A 19,580-nucleotide genomic window follows, 5' to 3' on the forward strand; every position below is an offset into this window, starting at 1 on the left:
CGCCCTGCAGTTTAGAGACACATTTTTGCCGTATTACATATTTTTGTGCATTTTACATTTACCCTTACAGTATTGAATAAATAATTTGTAAGATCAAGTTAATCATTAAGTCGCGTTAACCATCTCAGACAACTATGATAGTAAAATACTGAATTATGAGACCATCCAATAAGAACTGATTTACCGTCAGTGTATTTGTTTACCCGTCTTATATTTCTATGTCGTTATTGAACTATAGACTGTTCCTAGATCTGTAAGGGAAATGACAACCACCTATCCAATCAGGTACGAGAGGATGTAGAAATTGAGAAACGTGACGTTTGAATTTACAAAAAAAAAGGGAATTTACGACTGCTGCTTCCGGGAACATGGCCGGCTAAACAATGACAGAAGTCTTTCTCCTCAAAATCAAGAAGAAACTTTTCGAAATGCAAACTACTTGGCTTAACAAAAGTGTTTGGACTCAGTGCGTGCAATTAGGTCGTTTATTTGGTTTACTTCTGCATGCATGTTGTTTAAGGTGATGTTTGAGTCGGAGTTAACTAACTTGGCTATCTAGCCAGCGAAGGTAGCCAACTTTTCACATTCAGCAGAATTAGCCTAACGTTAGCTAGCAAATGGGAAGTGGCTAACATGTCAACATAGCTAGGAACATAAGTATTGCTATTGGCAGCTACACTTGAAGCCCGCAACTGATTTATTAAGTTCCACGATCGAGAAATGGAGAGTAGACACGTTGCAGTGCTGGCTTGTGTAACGTAGATGCGTTTGTTATTTTTACCGGGGTGTCTCGCTGGTTGATTGCTATGTTCTCGCAGCTGCGTACAGCTGTCTAGCTAGCTTGATTTACACTAATTTCAATGGCTCACTGCAGTTCAGATCCAAGTGGGAAGGTACCACATCCAGATAGCTCAGTGTTGATGGCAGGATCTCCTGGAAACGTTGATCAGGCAATGAAGCCGGTGTTGTTTGAAATATTTGGAGAGTTTTGGAACGTCCAGGCCCGGCTCGGGCAAGGCGTCTCGGCCTCAGTATACCGTGTGAGCTCGGGGAGGGCGAGTACGGCCGCGGTTAAGGAGTTCCAGGCTGACACTCAGAGCGGAGATTACGGGTACCAAAAGGAGAGGTCCGTGCTGGAAGACATTCAAGGACACAAAAACATCGGTAAGAAATGTTTATTGAGTTGCAATATGGTTGTACTGTGCACAATCTCTGGAATTAGTGGTCGTTTTCTAGTGTGCCTCCCATGACTAGGCTATGTGAGAATCAAATGATGAGTCTTATTGCCAAGGGTGTAGCCTCATTTAACCTCGGATACTTTGGGTCTGTGTTCTTGTCCAGCTGATTGCAAATCTTTCATTACAACCAAGTCACACATATCAGTCTTGTCTCTGATCTGTCATAGTAAGTCGTGAGTATGTTTACATGCACACGAATCATTTGATATTAAACGTATTATGGCAATAGTCATGTAAACACCTTACTCTGCTTATCTTAATTGGCTTAAGGTCAAAATCTTAGGAAGCATATGCTGATTTAAAACACCTGAGCTATGTTAAAATACTCATACTAACTACTATTGTGACGTAAGTTGAGTATGTACTATGCTTATTGGTCATAGTATGGATATATTTAGTATGCCAAAAGTGCTCGGATGTCGTACTATATTCGTCAACATTTCGAAGTATACAAGCAGTGGACACTATTTCCTTGCTTTTAGAGCACACAATGCAATTCTTCAGAAAATGGGTGTAGCGTCACAACATTTTCAGTTTTGATACAATCTTAAAATGTATTAGTACATGTAAATAGCTTAATCGTCTTTCAATAGTGCGCAACTGAGCCCACAATTTGGGGCGTTACGGCATGTTGGCATTCTTCTATTGGCAGGAACGCCCCCCCCCCCCCTTACTGGAGTCCCCGCCCCTGCCTACCGGAGTCCTCCTTGCTAGCTAGCAGGAGCGTCACCGTTAGACGGTATCCTTGGCTCCCGCCTGCCGAACACCTGCCCTCACCGTCGTTAACAGAACTGCAATTAAAACAGTCCCCGAAAGCCAGGGGTGAAGGACACTGTCTACTGGTCGCCCCTGGGGAGGCTGGGGCGACAGCTTGCTAGCTACCGCCCTTTCTTCTGCGGGGTTTATCGGTGGCTGGCATCCAACATTATTGTGCATTAATGCCACCTATTGTAGTGGAGCGCCCCCGCCTCGCACCTGTCCTAACTGAAAGATTGACCAATAGAAGTATAAAGAGGGGTTCCTGCAGATGCAGGAATGCCCTGAATTGCGGGCTGCAATTGCACCCTTCTCGCATTCCAGTGTATGATCTACGCATGTGCCAGCACTGGTAGCGCAAGCCTCAGCTCTTTTGCATGTGTGAAGTGAGTTCCGAAAAACTGAAAGTATGTATCTTAGAAATAGTTTTCACATACAAAAAAATAGGCTTTGCAAAAATAACATTTTTTATTTATTAATTTTACCTTTATTTAACTAGGCAAGTCAGTTAAGAACAAATTCTTATTTTCAATGACGGCCTAGGAACAGTGGGTTAACTGCCTTGTTCAGGGGCAGAATGACAGATTTTTACCATGTCAGCTCGGGGATTCGATCTTGCAACCTTTCGGTTACTAGTCCAACGCTCTAACCACTAGGCTACCTGCCACCCCGGAACATGGTCGCTGTGGTAGAATATTTTATTTTGATCAGTGATTTTCTGCATATATTTAAGTCCCATCAAGTAGCACGATTTCAGATGTGTCCATGTAAACAGTATTATTTGGGAAATCGTTGCCCTTGATCATGACTCTCAGTTCCATTACATTACACATAATAAGTCATTGGACGAAGGTGTCTTCTGTGCGGGGTAGGTTTGTTAAGAGCCCTGAGACTTGGACTGAACATTAACATGCAGTGCTTGCGGTACGGTTTTGGAAGCATAAGGACCTCTTCTTTCATATCAGCGAGAATAATAAAAAAAAAAAACTAAAAGATACGTTTAGACACACCTTTTTTATAGGGTTAGTATTCCCACACGGCCATATCTCCATACTCTGTTTAACGGAAACATGGCTCTCTCGGGATATGCTGTCGGAGTCGGTACAGCCACCGGGATTCTCAGTGCATCTCGCCAACAGGAATAAACTTCTCTCCGGGAAGAAGGGTGTTTCATGATTAATGACTCATGGTGTAATTGTAACAACATACAGGAACTCAAGTCCTGACCTAGAATTCCTCACAATCAAATGCCGACCCTATTATCTCCCAAGAGAATTCTCTTCGCTTATTGTCACAGCCATGTACAGTTGAAGTCGGAAGTTTACATACTCCTTAGCCAAATACATTTAAACTCAGTTTTTCACAATTCCTGACATTTAATACGAGTAAAAATTCCCTGTCTTAGGTCAGTTAGGATCACCACTTTATATTAAGAATGTGAAATGTCAGAATAATAGTAGAGAGAATGATTTATTTAATGATTTATCAATCCCAGTGGGTCAGAAGTTTACATACACTCAATTAGTATTTGGTAGCATTGCCTTTAAATTGTTTAATTTGGGTCAAATGGTAGCCTTCCACAAGCTTCCCACAATAAGTTGGGTGGAATTTTGGCCCATTCCTCTTGACAGAGCTGGTGTAACTGAGTCAGGTTTGTAGGCCTCCTTGCTCGCACACGCTTTTTCAGTTCTGCCCACAAATTTTCTATAGGATTGAGATCAGGGCTTTGTGATGGCAACTCCAATACCTTGACTTTGTTGTCCTTAAGCCATTTTGCCACAACTTTGGAAGTATGCTTGGGGTCATTTGGAAGACCCATTTGCGACCAAGCTTTAACTTCCTGACTGATGTCTTGAGATGTTGCTTCAATATAGCAACTTAATTTTCCTCCCTCATGATGCCATCTATTTTGTGAAGTGCACCATTCCCTCCTGCAGCAAAGCACCCCCACAACATGATGTTGCCACCCCCGTGCTTCACGGTTGGGATGGTGTTCTTCGGCTTGCAAGCATCCCCCTTTTTCCTCCAAACATAATGTTGGTCATTATGGCCAAACAGTTCTATTTTTGTTCCATCAGACCAAAGGACATTTCTCCAAAAAGTACAATCTTTGTCCCCATGTTCAGTTGCAAACCGTAGTCTGTTTTTTTTATGGTTGTTTTGGAGCAGTGGTTTCTTCCTTGCTGAGCGACCTTTCAGGTTATGTCCGTATAGGACTATTTTTACTGTGGATATAGTTACTTTTTTGTAGCTGTTTCCTCCAGCATCTTCACAAGGTCCTTTGCTGATGTTCTGGGATTGATTTGCACTTTTCGCACCAAAGTACGTTCATCTCTAGGAGACAGAAGGCGTCTCCTTCCTGAGGGGTATGACGGCTGCGTGGTCCCATGGTGTTTATACTTACGTACTATTGTTTGTACAGATGAACGTGGTACCTTCAGGTGTTTGGAAATTGCTCCCAAGGATGAACTAGACTTGTGGAGGTCTACAGTTCTTTTTCTGAGGTCTTGGCTGAATTCTTTTGATTTTCCCATGATGTCAAGCAAAGAGGCACTGAGTTTGAAGGTAGGCCTTGAAATACATCCACAGGTATATCTCCAATTGACTGAAATTACGTCAATTAGCCTCTCAGAAGCTTTTAAAGACATAATTTTCTGGAATTTTCCAAGCTGTTTAAAGGCACAGTCAACTTAGTGTATATAAACTTCTGACCCACTGGAATTGTGATACAGTAAATTATAAGTGAAATAATCTGTCTGTTAACAATTGTTGGAAAAAATACTTGTCATGCACAAAGTAGATGTCCTAACCAACTTGCCAAAACTATAGTTTGTTAACAAGAAATTTGTGGAGTGGTTGAAAAACTAGTTTTAATGACTCCAACCTAAGTGTACTTAAACTTCCGACTTCAACTGTATATCCCCCCTCAAGCCGATACCACGACGGCCCTCAAGGAACACTGGACTCTATTCAACCTGGAAACCATATATCCTGAGGCTGCATTTACTGTAGCTGGGGATTTTAACAAAGCAAATTTGAGGAAAATGCTACCTAAATTCTATCAGCATATTGACTGTAGCACTTGCGCTGGAAAAACACTGGACCATTGTTACCCTAACTTCTGCGATGCCTACCAGGCCCTCCCCCGCCCTCCTTTCGGCAAATCTGACCACAACCCCATTTTCCTCCTCCCTTCCTATAGGCAGAAAATCAAGTAGGAGGAACCCGTGCTAAGGACTATTCAACGCTGGTCTGACCAATCGTAATCCAGGCTTCAAGATTGTTTTGATTCCTTGGACTGGGATATGTTCCAGGTAGCCTCAGAGAATAATATCGACGTATACGCTGATTCTGTGAGTAAACACCTTCTTTGCCTGCTTTGAGGATAATACAGTGCCACAGTCGCTGCCCGCTACCAAGGACTGTGGGCTCTCCTTCTCCGTGGCCGACGTGAGTAAGACATTTAAACGTGTTAACCCTCGCAAGGCTGCCGGCCCAGACTGCATCCCTAGCCAGGTCCTTAGAGCATGCACAGACCAGCTGGCTGGTGTGTTTACGGTCATACTCAATCTCATCCTAGACCCACTTCAATTTGCTTACCGCCCCAATAGGTCCACAGACAATGCAATCGCCATCACACTGCACACTGCCCTATCCCATCTGGACAAGAGGAATACCTATGAAAGAATGCTGTTCATTGACTATAGCTCAGCATTGAACACCATAGCACCCTCCAAGCTCATCATTAAGCTTGAGGCCCTGGGTCTCAACCCCGCCCTGTGCAATTGGGTCCTGGACTTCAAGACGGGCCACCCCCCTAGGTGGTGAAGGTAGGAAACAACACCTCCACTTCGCTGATCTCAACACTGGGGCCCCACAAGGGTGTGTGCTCAGCCCCCTCCTGTATTCCCTGTTCACCCATGATGACTGCTTGGCCATGCACACCTCCAACTCAATCATAAAGTTTGCAGACGACACAACAGTAGTGGGTTTCATTACCAACAATGACGAGACAGCCTACAGGCAGGAGGTGAGGGCTCTCGTTGTATGGTGTCAGGAAAATAACCTCTCACTCAATGTCAACAAAACAAAGGAGATGATTGTGGACTTCAGGAAACCGCAGAGGGAGCACCCCCTATCCACATCGACGGGACCGCAGTGGCGAAGGTGGAAAGTTTTAAGTTCCTCTGCGTACATACCACTGACAAACTGAAATGGTCCACCCACACAGACATTGTGGTGAAGAAGGCGCAACAGTCTCAGGAGGCTGAAGAAATTTGGCTTGTCACCTTAACTTTTACACATGCACAATCGAGAGCATCCTGTCGGGCTGTATCACCGCCTGGTACGGCAACTGCACCGCCCACAACCGCAGTGCTCTCCAGAGGGTGGTGCGGTCTGCCCAACGCATCACCGGGGACAAACTACCTGCCCTCTAGGACACCTACACCACCCGATGTCACAGGAAGGTCAAAAAAGATAATCAAGAACAACAACCACCCGAGCCACTGCCTGTTCACCCCGCTACCATCCAGATGGCGAGGTCAGTACAGGTGCATCAAAGCTGAGACAGAGACTGAAAAACAGTCTCTATCTCAAGGCCATCAGACTGTTAAACAGTCATCAATAGCACAGTGAGGCTGCTGCCTACATACAGACTTGTAATCACTTGCCACTTTAATAAATGGAACTCTAGTCACTTTAATAATGCCACTTTTATGTTTTCATATATTGCGTTACTCATCTCATAGTATAGAATACAGTATATACATATCTATTGCATCTTAGCATATGCCGCTCTGACATTGCTTATCCATATATTTATATATTATTATTCCATTCCTCACTTAAATTTGTGTATTAGGTATTTTGTTGTGGAATTGTTAGATATTACTTGTTAGATATTGCTGCACTGTCGGAACTAGAAGCACAAGCTTTTCGCTGCACTCGCAATAACATCTGCTAACCATGTGTATGTGACCAATACAATTTGATTTGATGTTACACTGCTTGTTTACGGAAGATCCACCGAAGACAGTGGGACCACCTGCGCTAATTAGCTATTTAGCATTTTCCGAACCCCTGTGTGTAATGGAAGAAAACCGGCAGAAACGTGTTGTCGTTAAGTACCTGTTAATTAAGCTGGTACAGTAAGTGTATATGATGTGATATGAAAGTGAAGGGTTTTATGTTTCTGGAACCGTATTGCAATTGAGTCGATTCAAGTTTGGGATGGAGTTGTTGGGTGCCAGAGCCTGTCTACCTCTGAAAATTAACAAATAAGTTCCTTGGACCTAAAACAGTAATGGTAGGCTCTTTTAAGAGTAAATCTTGGGCTAGAGAAATTGTTCTTCTTGCAAAGCATGTAAAGGTTTTAAGCAATCTATTATATTAATCTGACTTCACCTTAATCATATTATTGTGTGCATGTAACCATACTTTTTCCTGGCAATACTGGTTTTTAAATTCTTGATTGGCATATCATAAAGCCCATCTCAGTCACGTCAAACAAACTCATGATGACCCTGATTTGTACTCAAGCATAATAACCAATGTTCTCTCTAAGTTGCGTGCGCTCACGCCTCTCCCTGGGACTGCTGTGCAGGGTGCATAAGTAATATCAGCCCACTGAGAGAAGCACGAGATTGAACTTCATTCAACTTTCTAGAAATTTCCCTGCTAGTTAACACTATCAAAGTTTCCCTTTTCTGTGGAATTGGGTTCGAAACAATGCAATATTAGGATTATTTTGTTGTGCAGGACTCATTCGTACTCTACGAAACCGGTGCGGTATAACCAATCAGAACTGCAGTAGGCCTATTTGCAAATAGACCATTTTTATATATATATATACATTTACTTTGAACTGGACTGTGTTTGCAGCTGTGACGTGAGTAGATGCGCTTGTTTTGAGATCAAAGCGAGAGCTGCATGTAGCCATGTGTGTACATTTTGTTCATATCCTTTGCTAGTTAGTGAGTTATTAGCTCAGTTATAAATACTTTGTAGTCAGCAATAGGGGAGTGATTGCTTCCTACAAGAGCACAAAATGTCTGCATTTCTAGACATCTTTGAAAAGCAGTCAGGTAAAGAGCTTTTCGTTTGTGTCTTAAAGGGGCAGTGTTGTATTTTGACACATTCTTGAATAAGCTAAGTAGCCAATAGGAAGAGGGTAGCATAATTTGTCTGATTTTCTGTAATAATGGTATGGCAATAATAATGCAATTTATTTTGTAAAGTAGTTTCGTGCATAAAACAACATTTTCAGTCACCTTGTCTGAAGGACCAGTGTAAAAACAGGTTAATGTCAAGCTCTGCATCCCCCCCACAAAGGTCTAATGAAATGTAGGCCTACATTGGACCCCACACATTAGCTGCTACTGTAAGCTAAATGATAGAGCTATTGCCACGTTAAAATGTTATGGGATGCATTTTCTCCATTGTTTTTAATGGTAGACCACTCTGGTAGGCCTACATTCACAGTAAACACGTGCTGGAAGTTGCTCAGAATTTTCACAACGTTCAAGTTTGCGCTCAGCAGACCTGAAATTTGCTCAGTGCTGGAAGAGATTTGAGGGAACATTGCTAATAACCCAACCCTTTCCGTCTCATTTGTGTAAGGTCCATGCTCTTTATTTGCTATAAAACAATTCAAAGGAAGATACGATATTGGAGAGTACTTTGCCCCCTATATAAAACAATTCTGTTGTCTATATTTATTGATCATCACCACATTTTTGAAGGACTGGGCTATAAATGGATATGGTTTTGATTATGACATCAACTCTACCTCCTCAATATCACCATATAGACTTACTTTGCATTTATAATACGTGAACATTCATATAATACACCATGTTTTCATAACACGCTTGTTTTATAACCTTTTGATAACTTTGCTTTACGGATCCCATCAGTGATTACAATAGGAAGGGATGATAGGATGCATTTTGAGTATTCCAACAGAGCCCCTAGTAACCTTTACTCCCCAATCAAATCTGTGCTGACTGTAACCCTAACCCCTCCTGTCTGTCTCCACAGTAACGCTGTACGGGGTGTTCACCAACCGCAGCCAGGTGGGTGTGGCCACGCACTGCCTGCTACTTGAGCTGCTGGACGTCAGTGTGTCTGAGCTGCTTGTGAGGGCCAGTACCCAAAGCCGAGCCTGCAGCCCCCAGTGTGGTGGTTCCCAGAAGCAGGGCCACTCCATGTGGCTGGTGCAGCACTGTGCCAGGGATGTCCTGGAGGCCCTTTCCTTCCTCCACAGAGAGGGCTACGTCCATGCCGACCTCAAGCCCCGCAATGTGCTCTGGAGCGCGGACGATGAGTGCTTCAAACTCATCGACTTTGGCCTCAGCTTCAAAGAGGGCTACCAGGTGATTTGAACTGAAGGATAGGGGTTTGGCTCTGACTGTAGGCCTCTGGTGAGGGGAACCAGGGGTGAATTCACTGGGAACGTTTTGGACTAATGAGTACACCTCTGGTATGGGGGCAGGTAGCTTAGAGGTGAAGAACATTGGGCCAGTAGCCAAAAGGTTGCTGGTTTAAATCCCTGAGCCGACTAGGTGTAAAATCTGTTGTGCCCTTGAGCAAGGCATGTAACCCTAATTGCTCCTGTAAGTCGCTCTGGATAAGAGCGTCTGCTAAATGACAAAAAAAGCTTAAAATAAATTAACTGGTGGAGGACAGATGTTGGAGTAAGCTGTAGTCCCTGACTAGATGGTAGTTGTGCTAGAATGGACAAAATATACAATATTCTCTGTGTAAAACATTTTGACTCTATTTTCTGTGTGTTCAGGATGTGAAATACATCCAGACAGATGGGTACCGTGCCCCGGAGGCTGAGCATCAATACTCCCTGGCCCAGGCGGGGATGGAGGGGGAGGGGGACTCTGGCTGCTCGGCCGCTGTGGACCTCTGGAGCTTGGCAATCGTCCTGTTGGAGATGTACTCAGGCATCAAACTCAAAGACACCGTCAGATCACCCGAGTGGAAGGTATGTCCACAGCATGGCCCTCCAACTCTGGGCCTGGATTGCTATTATACTGAGTGTGCAGGCTTTTGTTCCACCACAGTACTAACACACCTGCTTAAATTACTGTTTTTTTTACCACATTATTGTCATATAATCAAATCAACAGGCCCTTCCCAACAATGAAAAAAAAAAATAAGAAGGACATGAGGAATAAATACACAATGAGTAATGGTAGCTTGGATATTTACACGGGGTACTAGTACTGAGTCGATGTGGTAATTGAGGTAGATATGTACATATATTTAGGGGTAAAGTGACTAGGCAACAGGATAGATGATTAACAGTAGCAGCAGCGTATGTGATAAGTCAAAACAGTTAGTGCAAAAAGCATCAATGCAGATAGCTATTTGGTTAACTATTTAGCAGTCTTATGGCTTCAGGGTAGAAGCTGTTCAGAGTCCTGTTGGTTCCAGACTTGGTGCATCGGTATCACTCGCCGTGCGGTAGCAGAGAGAACAGTCTATGGTGGCTGGAATCTTGGATACTTTTTAGGGCCTTCCTCTGACACCGCCTGGTATAGAGGTCCTGGATGGCAGGGAGCTCGAACCCAGTGATGTACGCACTACCCTCTGTAGCGCCTTGCGGTCAGATGCTAAGCAGTTGCCATACCAAGTGGTGATGCAGCCAGTCAAGATGCTCTCAATGGTGCAGCTGTAGAACCTATTGAGGATCTGAGGGCCCATGCCAAATCTTATCAGCCTCCTGAGGGGGAAGAGGCATTGAAGCTTTCGACCCGCTCCACTACAGCCCCGTCGATGTGGATGGGGGTGTGGGTTAATAGGGAGTACAGGAGGAGACTAAGCACGCATGATCTTAGAGGGCACTAGGGTGTTGCGTCCTGGTAATCCATTTGGTCCCACGGCCTTGTGAATGTTAACCTGTTTCAAGGTCTTATACCGCCACCCGCTGTGATTACATAACCAGACATACAGTGGACTGTATTAGAGACATGGGTACTTGTTTTCCTAGGAATGCGGTGGACTCTGTTCCACCTGTAGCTAATAGATTGATATGTTCTTCAGAAAGATAGATCGATAGATAATACACATGTATCAGATAGACATGGGTGTGTTGTCCAAACTGCTGTTCTGCAGCCTATTGTTCTTTGCTCCTGCAGGACAACAGTGCGGCAATAGTCGACCATATCTTTGCCAGTAACAGTCTGGTGGTTCCTGCCATCCCTGTCTATCACCTCCGAGACCTTATCAAAAGGTAACAACATTCATTCAGGACCACATGCATTTTGTTTTTGTTTTGTTTTTAGGTAAATGCAGACATTTGATCCATTGTACCAAATTGACTATGCATTCCCTTAAATATAAGTTGTCATTTTCAACATTGGAAAGTTATTGAAATGAATATCATGATTATCCTGCGAGAGGGGTACCTAACGTTGACATTTGTATGCTCCCGCAGTATGCTTCACAACAACCCTAAGCACAGAGGCACAGCCGAGAAGGCCCTGCTTAGCCCCTTCTTCAGCATTCCTTTTGGTATTTCACAGTCGATATGGGCACCTACCTTCCTCTGACAGCTTGATAGCTTGTAATACAGCATAATCTTACCAGCTCTCTCCCCACTCTCGCCCTCTCACCCTCTCACCCCCCCCCCCCCCCCCCCCCAAACCCATCTTTCCCTCTGCTTGTAAACATCTACCTCTTTATGACATTTGCCTATTGAATTTTCTTTGAAACCAACAAAGATTATAATCATGAGGTTAGAATGGGGTTGGTGGAGCTGTATAAATCCTGGAAAAGGCCTCTTAAACCTATTGACTGAGAGAATATTGTGTGTGATACAGCTCCTCACATAGAAGACTTGGTTCTGCTTCCCTCTCCTGTTCTGCGCCTGCTCAACCTGATCGATGACGGCCACCTGCACAATGAGGAGGAGTATGAAGGTAGGGTACAACGAACTTTCTCCTCTGACACTAAATTGCTCCTACAGTTGCTCATTATCACAATCAACGTCGGAAGTACACTAGAGCTTTAGGGAATATTGTCCCTAGATTTCCAAAATATTCCCCCCAAAATTAGTGACAAAGGCCAAAACTTTTTGGGATGATATTTATATTGCAAGGTAGGGCTGAATGATTTGGACAAAATATCTAATTGTGTTTTTTGGGGGGGGGCAGATATTGCGACTTATGAATTGTGATTTTCAAACACTTGCCACAAGTGTCAGGGTAGAGAACATTAATTCTAAAATGAGATCATATGAATGAATACATATTGTGCTAACTGAATACAAACCAAAGGAAACAGATTTTATCCAACATTGTAATAGGCTACAATGATAATAGATAGGATTATTACACCTACATTTTAACAAACATGATCATAAAAATACAGTGTGCTAAAAGCACAGCACTTATTCATTTAATGAATAAATAACATTGAGTTCCTATTTTACCATTATGAGTAATTAAATAACCTAAGTTAATAATTTATTCAGGCAGCTATAGATGGAATAGGAAGCGTATGATTGTGTAAGTTGGCTCAATCAAGCGATAAGGCTCAAGGGGGTGTGGCATATATTTTTTCTTTAACGAGTCGGCCCCCGAACCAGGCCCAAATCCCTGTCATTCACATGAAGAGTCGATGCAGATCCGGGTGCCTTGTGAGAATTCGGCGGTGAGTGGGTAACCCGCCAAATCCATCTGTCCTAGTGGCCAACATGCAATCATTGGAGAATAAACTGGATGAGCTCCATTCAAGACTATCCTACCAACGGGACATTTAAAAACTGTAATATCTTATATTTCACAGAGTCGTTGCTGAACAAAGACATGGATAATATACAGTTGGCTGGGTTTTCCATGCATCGGCAAGACAGAACAGCTACCTCCGGTAAGACGAGGGGTCTGTTTCTATTTATCAATAACAGCTGGTGCGCAAAATCTAAAATTCAAGAAGTCTCAAGGTTTTTCTCACCTGAGGTAGAGTACCTCATGATAAGCTGTAAACCACAGTATTTACCAAGAGAGTTTATCTATATTTTTCGAAGCTGTCTATTTACCACCACAAACTGACGCTGGCAGTAAGACCGCACTCAATGAGCTGTATAAGGCCATTGACAAGAAAATGCTCATCCAGCGATGGTGCTCCCAGTGGCCGGGGCCTTTAATGCAGGAAAATGTAAATCCGTTTTAACAAAGTTCTACCAACATGTCACATATGCAACCAGAGGGGAAAAAAACTATAGGACACCTTTACTCCACACACAGAGACGCGTAGAAGGCTCTCCCTCGCCCACCATTTGGCAAATCTGACCATAGTTAAATCCTCCTGATTCCTGCTTGCAAGCAAAAACTAAAGAAGGAAGTACCAGTGACTCAATACGGAAGTGGTCAGATGACGCAGATGCTAAGCTACAGGACTGTTTAGCTAGCACAGACTGGAACATGTTCCGGGATTCATCCGATGTCATTGCGGAGTATACCACATCAGTCACCAGCTTCATCAGTAAGTGCATCGATGGCGTCGTTCCCACAGTGACCTTACGTACATACCCCAACCAGAAACCATGGATTACAAGCAACATCTGCACTGAGCTAAAGGGTAGAGCTGCCGCTTTCAAGGAGCGGGACACTAATCCGGAAGCTTAATAGAAATCCCGCTATGACCTCCGATGAACCATCAAACAGACAAAGCGTCAACACAGGACTAAGATTGAATCCTAATACACCGGCTCTGACGCTCGTCGGATGTGGCAGGGCTTGCAAACTATTATGGACTACAAAGGGAAGTGCAGCCACAAGCTGCTCAGTGACAGGAACCATGGCTTTGGCTATGTGACAGCCTCAGTGATTTCTGTGTCTGTGTGGGATTTTTTCCCGTAGAGTGTTACACCAGAAAACGCATCGGCAATCAATGCCTGTTTAACGTTTGTGGCTGAGGGGCTTTGCTGCTGTCGGGCACTTAAATGAAAAAATATATATATATATATATTTTTTTTTTTACATGCAATCGTCATGAAGTAGAGATGGTTATTATTCAAATGATTTAATAAATGTGTTGTGTTGCTCTTGTTGGCGCCACAACTCTGAGGCACTTTTTGCACAACATTTGCATTTGGTTGACATCCGTTTGCCTGTAGCCTGAATACTGCCATAACACTGTAGAGGCGCCCTTCTTTTGCACCAAATCAACGTTCTCATTAGCACTAGCAGCACTCATGTTTCTGATACACACAGAGGTTCCTAAACCTCATACTGTCTTTGGTAAGTAAAGCCTTTTGCTCCTCACCAGCATCTAACTGTGAGCTCTGTGGGGATGCTTGTGATTGGCCAGCATGTGCATGCCATGCAGAGAGAGGGAGAGCCCGCTTGTAATTGGTCAGCATCCTCTGTGCATGTACAGTTGAAGTCGGAAGTTTACATACACCTTAACCAAATACATTTAAACTCAGTTTTTCACAATTCCTGACATTTAATCCTAGTAAAAATTCCCTGTCTTAGGTCAGTTAGGATCACCACTTTATTTTAAGAATGGGAAATGTCAGAATAATAGAAGATAATTATTTATTTCAGATTTTATTTCTTTCATCACATTCCCAGTGGGTCAGAAGTTGACATACACTCAAATAGTATTTGGTAGCATTGCCTTTTAAATTGTTTAATTTGGGTCAAATGTTTCGGGTAGCCTTCCACAAGCTTCCCACAATAAGTTGGATGAATTTTGTCCCATTCCTCCTGACAGAACTGGTGTAACTGAGTCAGGTTTGTAGGCCTCCTTGCTCACAAACACTTTTTCAGTTCTGCCCACACATTTTCTATGGGATTGAGGTCAGGGCTTTGTGATGGCCACTCCAATACCGTGACTTTGTTTTTCTTAAGCCATTTTGCCACAACTTTGGAAGTATGCTTGTGGTCATTGTCCATTTGGAAGACCCATTTGCAACCAAGCTTTAACTTCCTGACTGATGTCTTGAGATGTTGCTTCAATATATCTACATAATTTTCCTGCCTCATGATGCCATCTATTTTGTGATGTGCACCAGTCCCTCCTGCAGCAAAGCACCCGCACAACATGATGCTGCCACCCCCGTGCTTCACGGTTGGGATGGTGTTCTTCGACTTGCAAGCCTCCCTCCCCTTTTTCCTCCAAACATAACAATGGTCATTATGGCCAAACAGTTCTATTTTTGTTTCATCAGACAAGAGGACATTTCTCCAAAAAGTACGATCTTTGTCCCCATGTGCAGTTGCAAACCGTAGTCTGGCTTTTTTTATGGTGGTTTTGGAGCAGTGGCTTCTTCCTTGCTGAGTGGCCTTTCAGGTTATGTCCATATAGGACTCATTTTACTGTGGATATAGATACTTTTGTACCTGTTTCCTCCAGCATCTTCACAAGGTCCATTGCTGCTGTTCTGGGATTGATTTGCACTTTTCGCACCAAAGTACGTTCATCTCTAGGAGACAGAATGCGTCTCCTTCCTGAGGGGTATGACGGCTGCGTGGTCCCATGGTGTTTATACTTGCGTACTATTGTTTGTACAGATGAACGTGGTACCTTCAGGCATTTGGAAATTGCTCCCAAGGATGGACCAGACTTGTGGAGGTCTACATTATTTTTGTGGAGGTCTTGGCTGATTTGTTTTGATTTTCCCATGATGTCAAGCACAGAGGCACTGAATTTGAAGGTAAGCCTTGAAATACATCCACAGGTACACCCTCCAATTGACTCAAATGATGTCAATTAGCCTATCAGAAGCTTCTAAATCATGACATAATTTTTTGGAATTTTCCAAGCTGTTTAAAGGCAGTCAACTTAGTGTATGCGAACTTCTGACCCACTGGAATTGTGATGCAGTGAAATAATCTGTCTGTTAACAATTGTTGTAAAAATGACTTGTGTCATGCACAAAGTAGATGTCCTAACCGACTTGCCAAAAATATAGTTTGGTAACAAGACATTTGTGGAGTGGTTGAAAAACAAGTTTTAATGACTCCAACCTAAGTGTATGTAAACTTCCGACTTCAACTGTAGAGAGTGAATTAATGGAGTCTAGCGCACATCTCATTGGAGGACGTACCGTTGTCTAGTTTTTGTTGTATTAACGGAGTGCAAAAGAAAGAAATCGTAGCCTCTTGCGATATGGATATTGCTCATGTCAATATCGCAATTTCGATTAATCATGCAGCCCTATTGCAAGGTGCGTGGTGCTGCACCACAAGGCAGTGCCACGAGTCACCAGTGAAATAAACAATATATATATATATATATATATATATATATATATATATATATATATGACTCAGCGGTATGACGTTCCCACGAGCAGCAAGATTAACCGCATATATTGCAGATGAGTGCAATGCAAGATAATGCCCTCACACAGGAGAAGTTGAGCAATGCCCTTCGCGCTCTTAGTTGTTACGGAAGTCTGCATGATTCTGCTGTCCACTTCATGCGTCATTGATTATACCTTTAAAAACAAATGGTAAGATGTTACATTGTGAAAAAAATTAAATAATTTTTTCAAAAATACCCCTAAAAATTTGTCAAGTGGCAAAATACCCCCCCCCCCATTTCTCTTTTTCAATTTTAATTTCCTACACTGATCACATTGATATTGGGACTAACTAGCATGATGATGTTGTGTTGTCAGACATCTTGGAGGACATGAAGGAAGAGTGTCAGAAGTATGGCTCTGTGGTCTCTTTGCTCATCCCCAAGGAGAACCCAGGCAAAGGACAGGTAACACACACAAATAGCCCCATTACCAGTGTGTCTTTCTAATACTTCCATACAGTTTTTGTAGTTTATACATTTGTAGATATTGTAGACCTGCATTTTTAACATCTGTTCTTGGCTTAATCTGTGTGTGCATGCATGTTTCCCCCAGGTGTTTGTAGAATACGCTAACTCAGGCGACTCCAAAGAGGCCCAGAGACTGCTGACGGGACGGACCTTTGACGGGAAGTTTGTCGTTGCCACATACTACCCCCGGAGTGCTTACAAGAGAGGCTATCTGTACCAGACCGTGCAGTGAACACACACACACACACACACACACACACACACACACACACACACACACACACCGTCTGCTGAAGAGCACAGGCCCGAGGCCTCAGTCAGTCACTGTCATGATGTGTATAATCATCAGATCACCACTCTGCTTTCTGCAGCCTCTAGAGCCAGAGTTAACCTAGTATGTCCTGTAGCTTTACTGTATGTAGCAACAGTCTGCGAAAGGAAAGATTTGTATAATCCAATCTTCCATGTCCTGCTATGGGGATGTACACTGCTGGATGCTACTGTTGACAGATTCAGATGGGTCATATGTTTATCATAGCTGGCTTGACTTTTGATAAATGGATCCTCACTGGCCAAAGCTGCACACTGTCCCACTTTGCACACTGTGCTGATGTCAAACCCTGAACAAGATAATTACTTTATGTCCACCGATCTTGTAGAGCACAAGTACAGTACCAAGTACCCTATGGGTTTCGTAAACCCAGCAAGCAGTTTGGATTGAATAGGGCTCTAGCTTTCTTTGTACTCAATGGCTTGAATATCCTATATTTATTAGTGTAATTGAAACCGTTCCTGATTGATTGATCTTGGGTCTCTCTTGTTAAAAGCTGAGCCACAATTTCATCTTGTCCAAAGTTACCTTCCCATGACTTATTTTTCTATGAGATGTTTGTTTTGAGACTTGAATTCCAAAGGTACCACTCCAGATCATCAGTAGAATCACGCTGAGTTCTAGAACGTTCTGAGCCTAAACCCCAACCACTCAACTTCAGCACTTTTCTGTGGTACATGGAAAATATAAATTTCTTTGTCATTTCTGACATTTTTAATCTGATTTCTACCTTATATATTATTATTACATTTTGTCCAAGTTGACCCATATACTACTTATACTCCAGAATGGCTGCGCTGATGTGAGTGGAAGTTAACTGTTTTTTTTCACTCGATATGTTATGAAAGGGATGGGTTATTTCCTTAGCACTGTACGATACAAAGCAACAAGCTTACTTTACGTTCAGAACAGATGCATAGGGTTTTCAGTTGAATATTTCAGTTGATGAGCATTCGAGCTGACCGTTTCGTAACACAGTAGCCTACATTCAGTTCTACCTGACGTCTGTGTGAGTTGGTCTACATGACAAACCAATGTGTGAGCGCTGTACTATTGTAGGTATTTCTTGATTATGGTGAGATTATAGATGAATCCAATACTGCAGAGTTTTGTATCCTATGTCGTGTGTGGGAGATGTTGAAATTAACTTATCAGTTCAGTGCATGCAACATTGTTATGTTAGGGGCAGTATTTATTCAGACAGTCTTGACTCTTCCCCTTGTCTGTCTGCTGCTCATATTTAGTCCAATAACATTTTGAATCTAAAGCGTAAATCATAGTCCACAGACGCTGAGACTCGATAGTCCGGTGTCCCATTGTGACATAGCTATGCAGCTCTGAGACACCGTCCGCGGGGACGCACAGCCCGAACACTCACCTCCCAACAATTCCCAGCCAACACGGCTATTCATTTGAGTGTGTTGACAGTTGGAGAAAATGCTTGTGCTGCCCTGAGAATTCTAAAAGTATGAAAGCCAACTGTCCAATATTCTAGAACACTGCTGTGCGTACACGTACACATTTTGGACTATGATGGACGCTTCAGGTTGGGCACAGATGCTTCTGAATGAGTAGGCTGGCATTGAACAGGCTAAAGCTCCGTCCTGCCTGCCCAGTCTCTCCAGATGTTTGAGAAAGAGACCATATATTAACATGAGCTGAAACAACATTCTGGATATTCTGCAATTTACTCCATTTGTAACTAACACTTCCAGTCAACTGGCGCCATGTGACAACTGTCGAGGCTGGTTGAGACATTGTTGACGACATCCTGCCTAAATGTGAAAGCACTGACTCTAGGACTTATGGGTGACCGGTCATAACACCAATATGTGAGGTGATCCCATACCAAATGTAGTCCACTGCCTTAGCTGCCTTCTCTGTGTTATCTAGTCTAACACTGTAATGCTCCCATTTAGTTTCAGCACACTGTCCCTTCACAGTGTGTTATTCAAAGTAGATCCTGATCTCCACAACCATGGCGCATGATGATGACATTTCTTTGTGCAAACATTTTCAGGGAGCTTCTTTGTTTTTCGTTTCCACTTTGGGTCAGTTATCCTAATACAGTGTCCGTTTCTTTACTTCTATGTCTTCTGATATACTAATATGAAAACATTCTATGTATCTGATAAAGCTTTTAGATAGCTGTAATGGATTTGTGTGCAAGGCGGTATCTGGTGTTTGTCCATCTTGCTAGCTATGGGCTAACTTCTATATGATATTTGTTGTAATAGCAGCGAGTGTAATGAGAGTTTTAGCATGCAGGTGGCAGAGCAGGATTCCTCTGGACAGTGACTATGCAGTCAATACTGATCAGGGAAAACCAGTACAACTACATAGGTACAGACACTACATGGGAAGGAGAGAGAAAGATGGAGAGCGACAGTAACAGAGAGAGGGAGCTGTGCTGTAAGTCCGAGTACATACAGTTGAAGTCGGAAGTTTACATACAC

General features: G+C 43.1%; 1 protein-coding gene across 1 annotated transcript; it reads left to right on the plus strand.

The window, feature by feature from the left end:
* The first annotated feature begins 378 nt into the window (after nt 1-378).
* Nucleotides 379-19,580, plus strand: LOC120052603 (serine/threonine-protein kinase Kist-like). Its single transcript, XM_038999614.1, has 8 exons — nt 379-1,164; nt 9,036-9,370; nt 9,793-9,990; nt 11,147-11,241; nt 11,446-11,522; nt 11,831-11,929; nt 16,642-16,730; nt 16,879-19,580. Exons 1-8 carry the CDS (start codon nt 861-863, stop codon nt 17,023-17,025), a joined length of 1,344 nt encoding a protein of 447 aa, XP_038855542.1. The 5' UTR covers nt 379-860; the 3' UTR covers nt 17,026-19,580.

The sequence above is a fragment of the Salvelinus namaycush genome, chromosome 8 (assembly GCF_016432855.1).
Source record: "Salvelinus namaycush isolate Seneca chromosome 8, SaNama_1.0, whole genome shotgun sequence".
In the NCBI taxonomy this organism is placed as follows: domain Eukaryota; kingdom Metazoa; phylum Chordata; class Actinopteri; order Salmoniformes; family Salmonidae; genus Salvelinus; species Salvelinus namaycush.

Bases quoted from the DNA above. Each gene is read 5' to 3' on its own strand.
- LOC120052603 (XM_038999614.1), top strand. From the start codon at position 861: ATGGCTCACTGCAGTTCAGATCCAAGTGGGAAGGTACCACATCCAGAT. The intron at 11,242-11,445 runs GTAACAACATTC...ATGCTCCCGCAG, and splicing joins CTCCGAGACCTTATCAAAAG to TATGCTTCACAACAACCCTA. The intron at 11,523-11,830 runs GTATTTCACAGT...TGTGTGATACAG, and splicing joins CTTCTTCAGCATTCCTTTTG to CTCCTCACATAGAAGACTTG.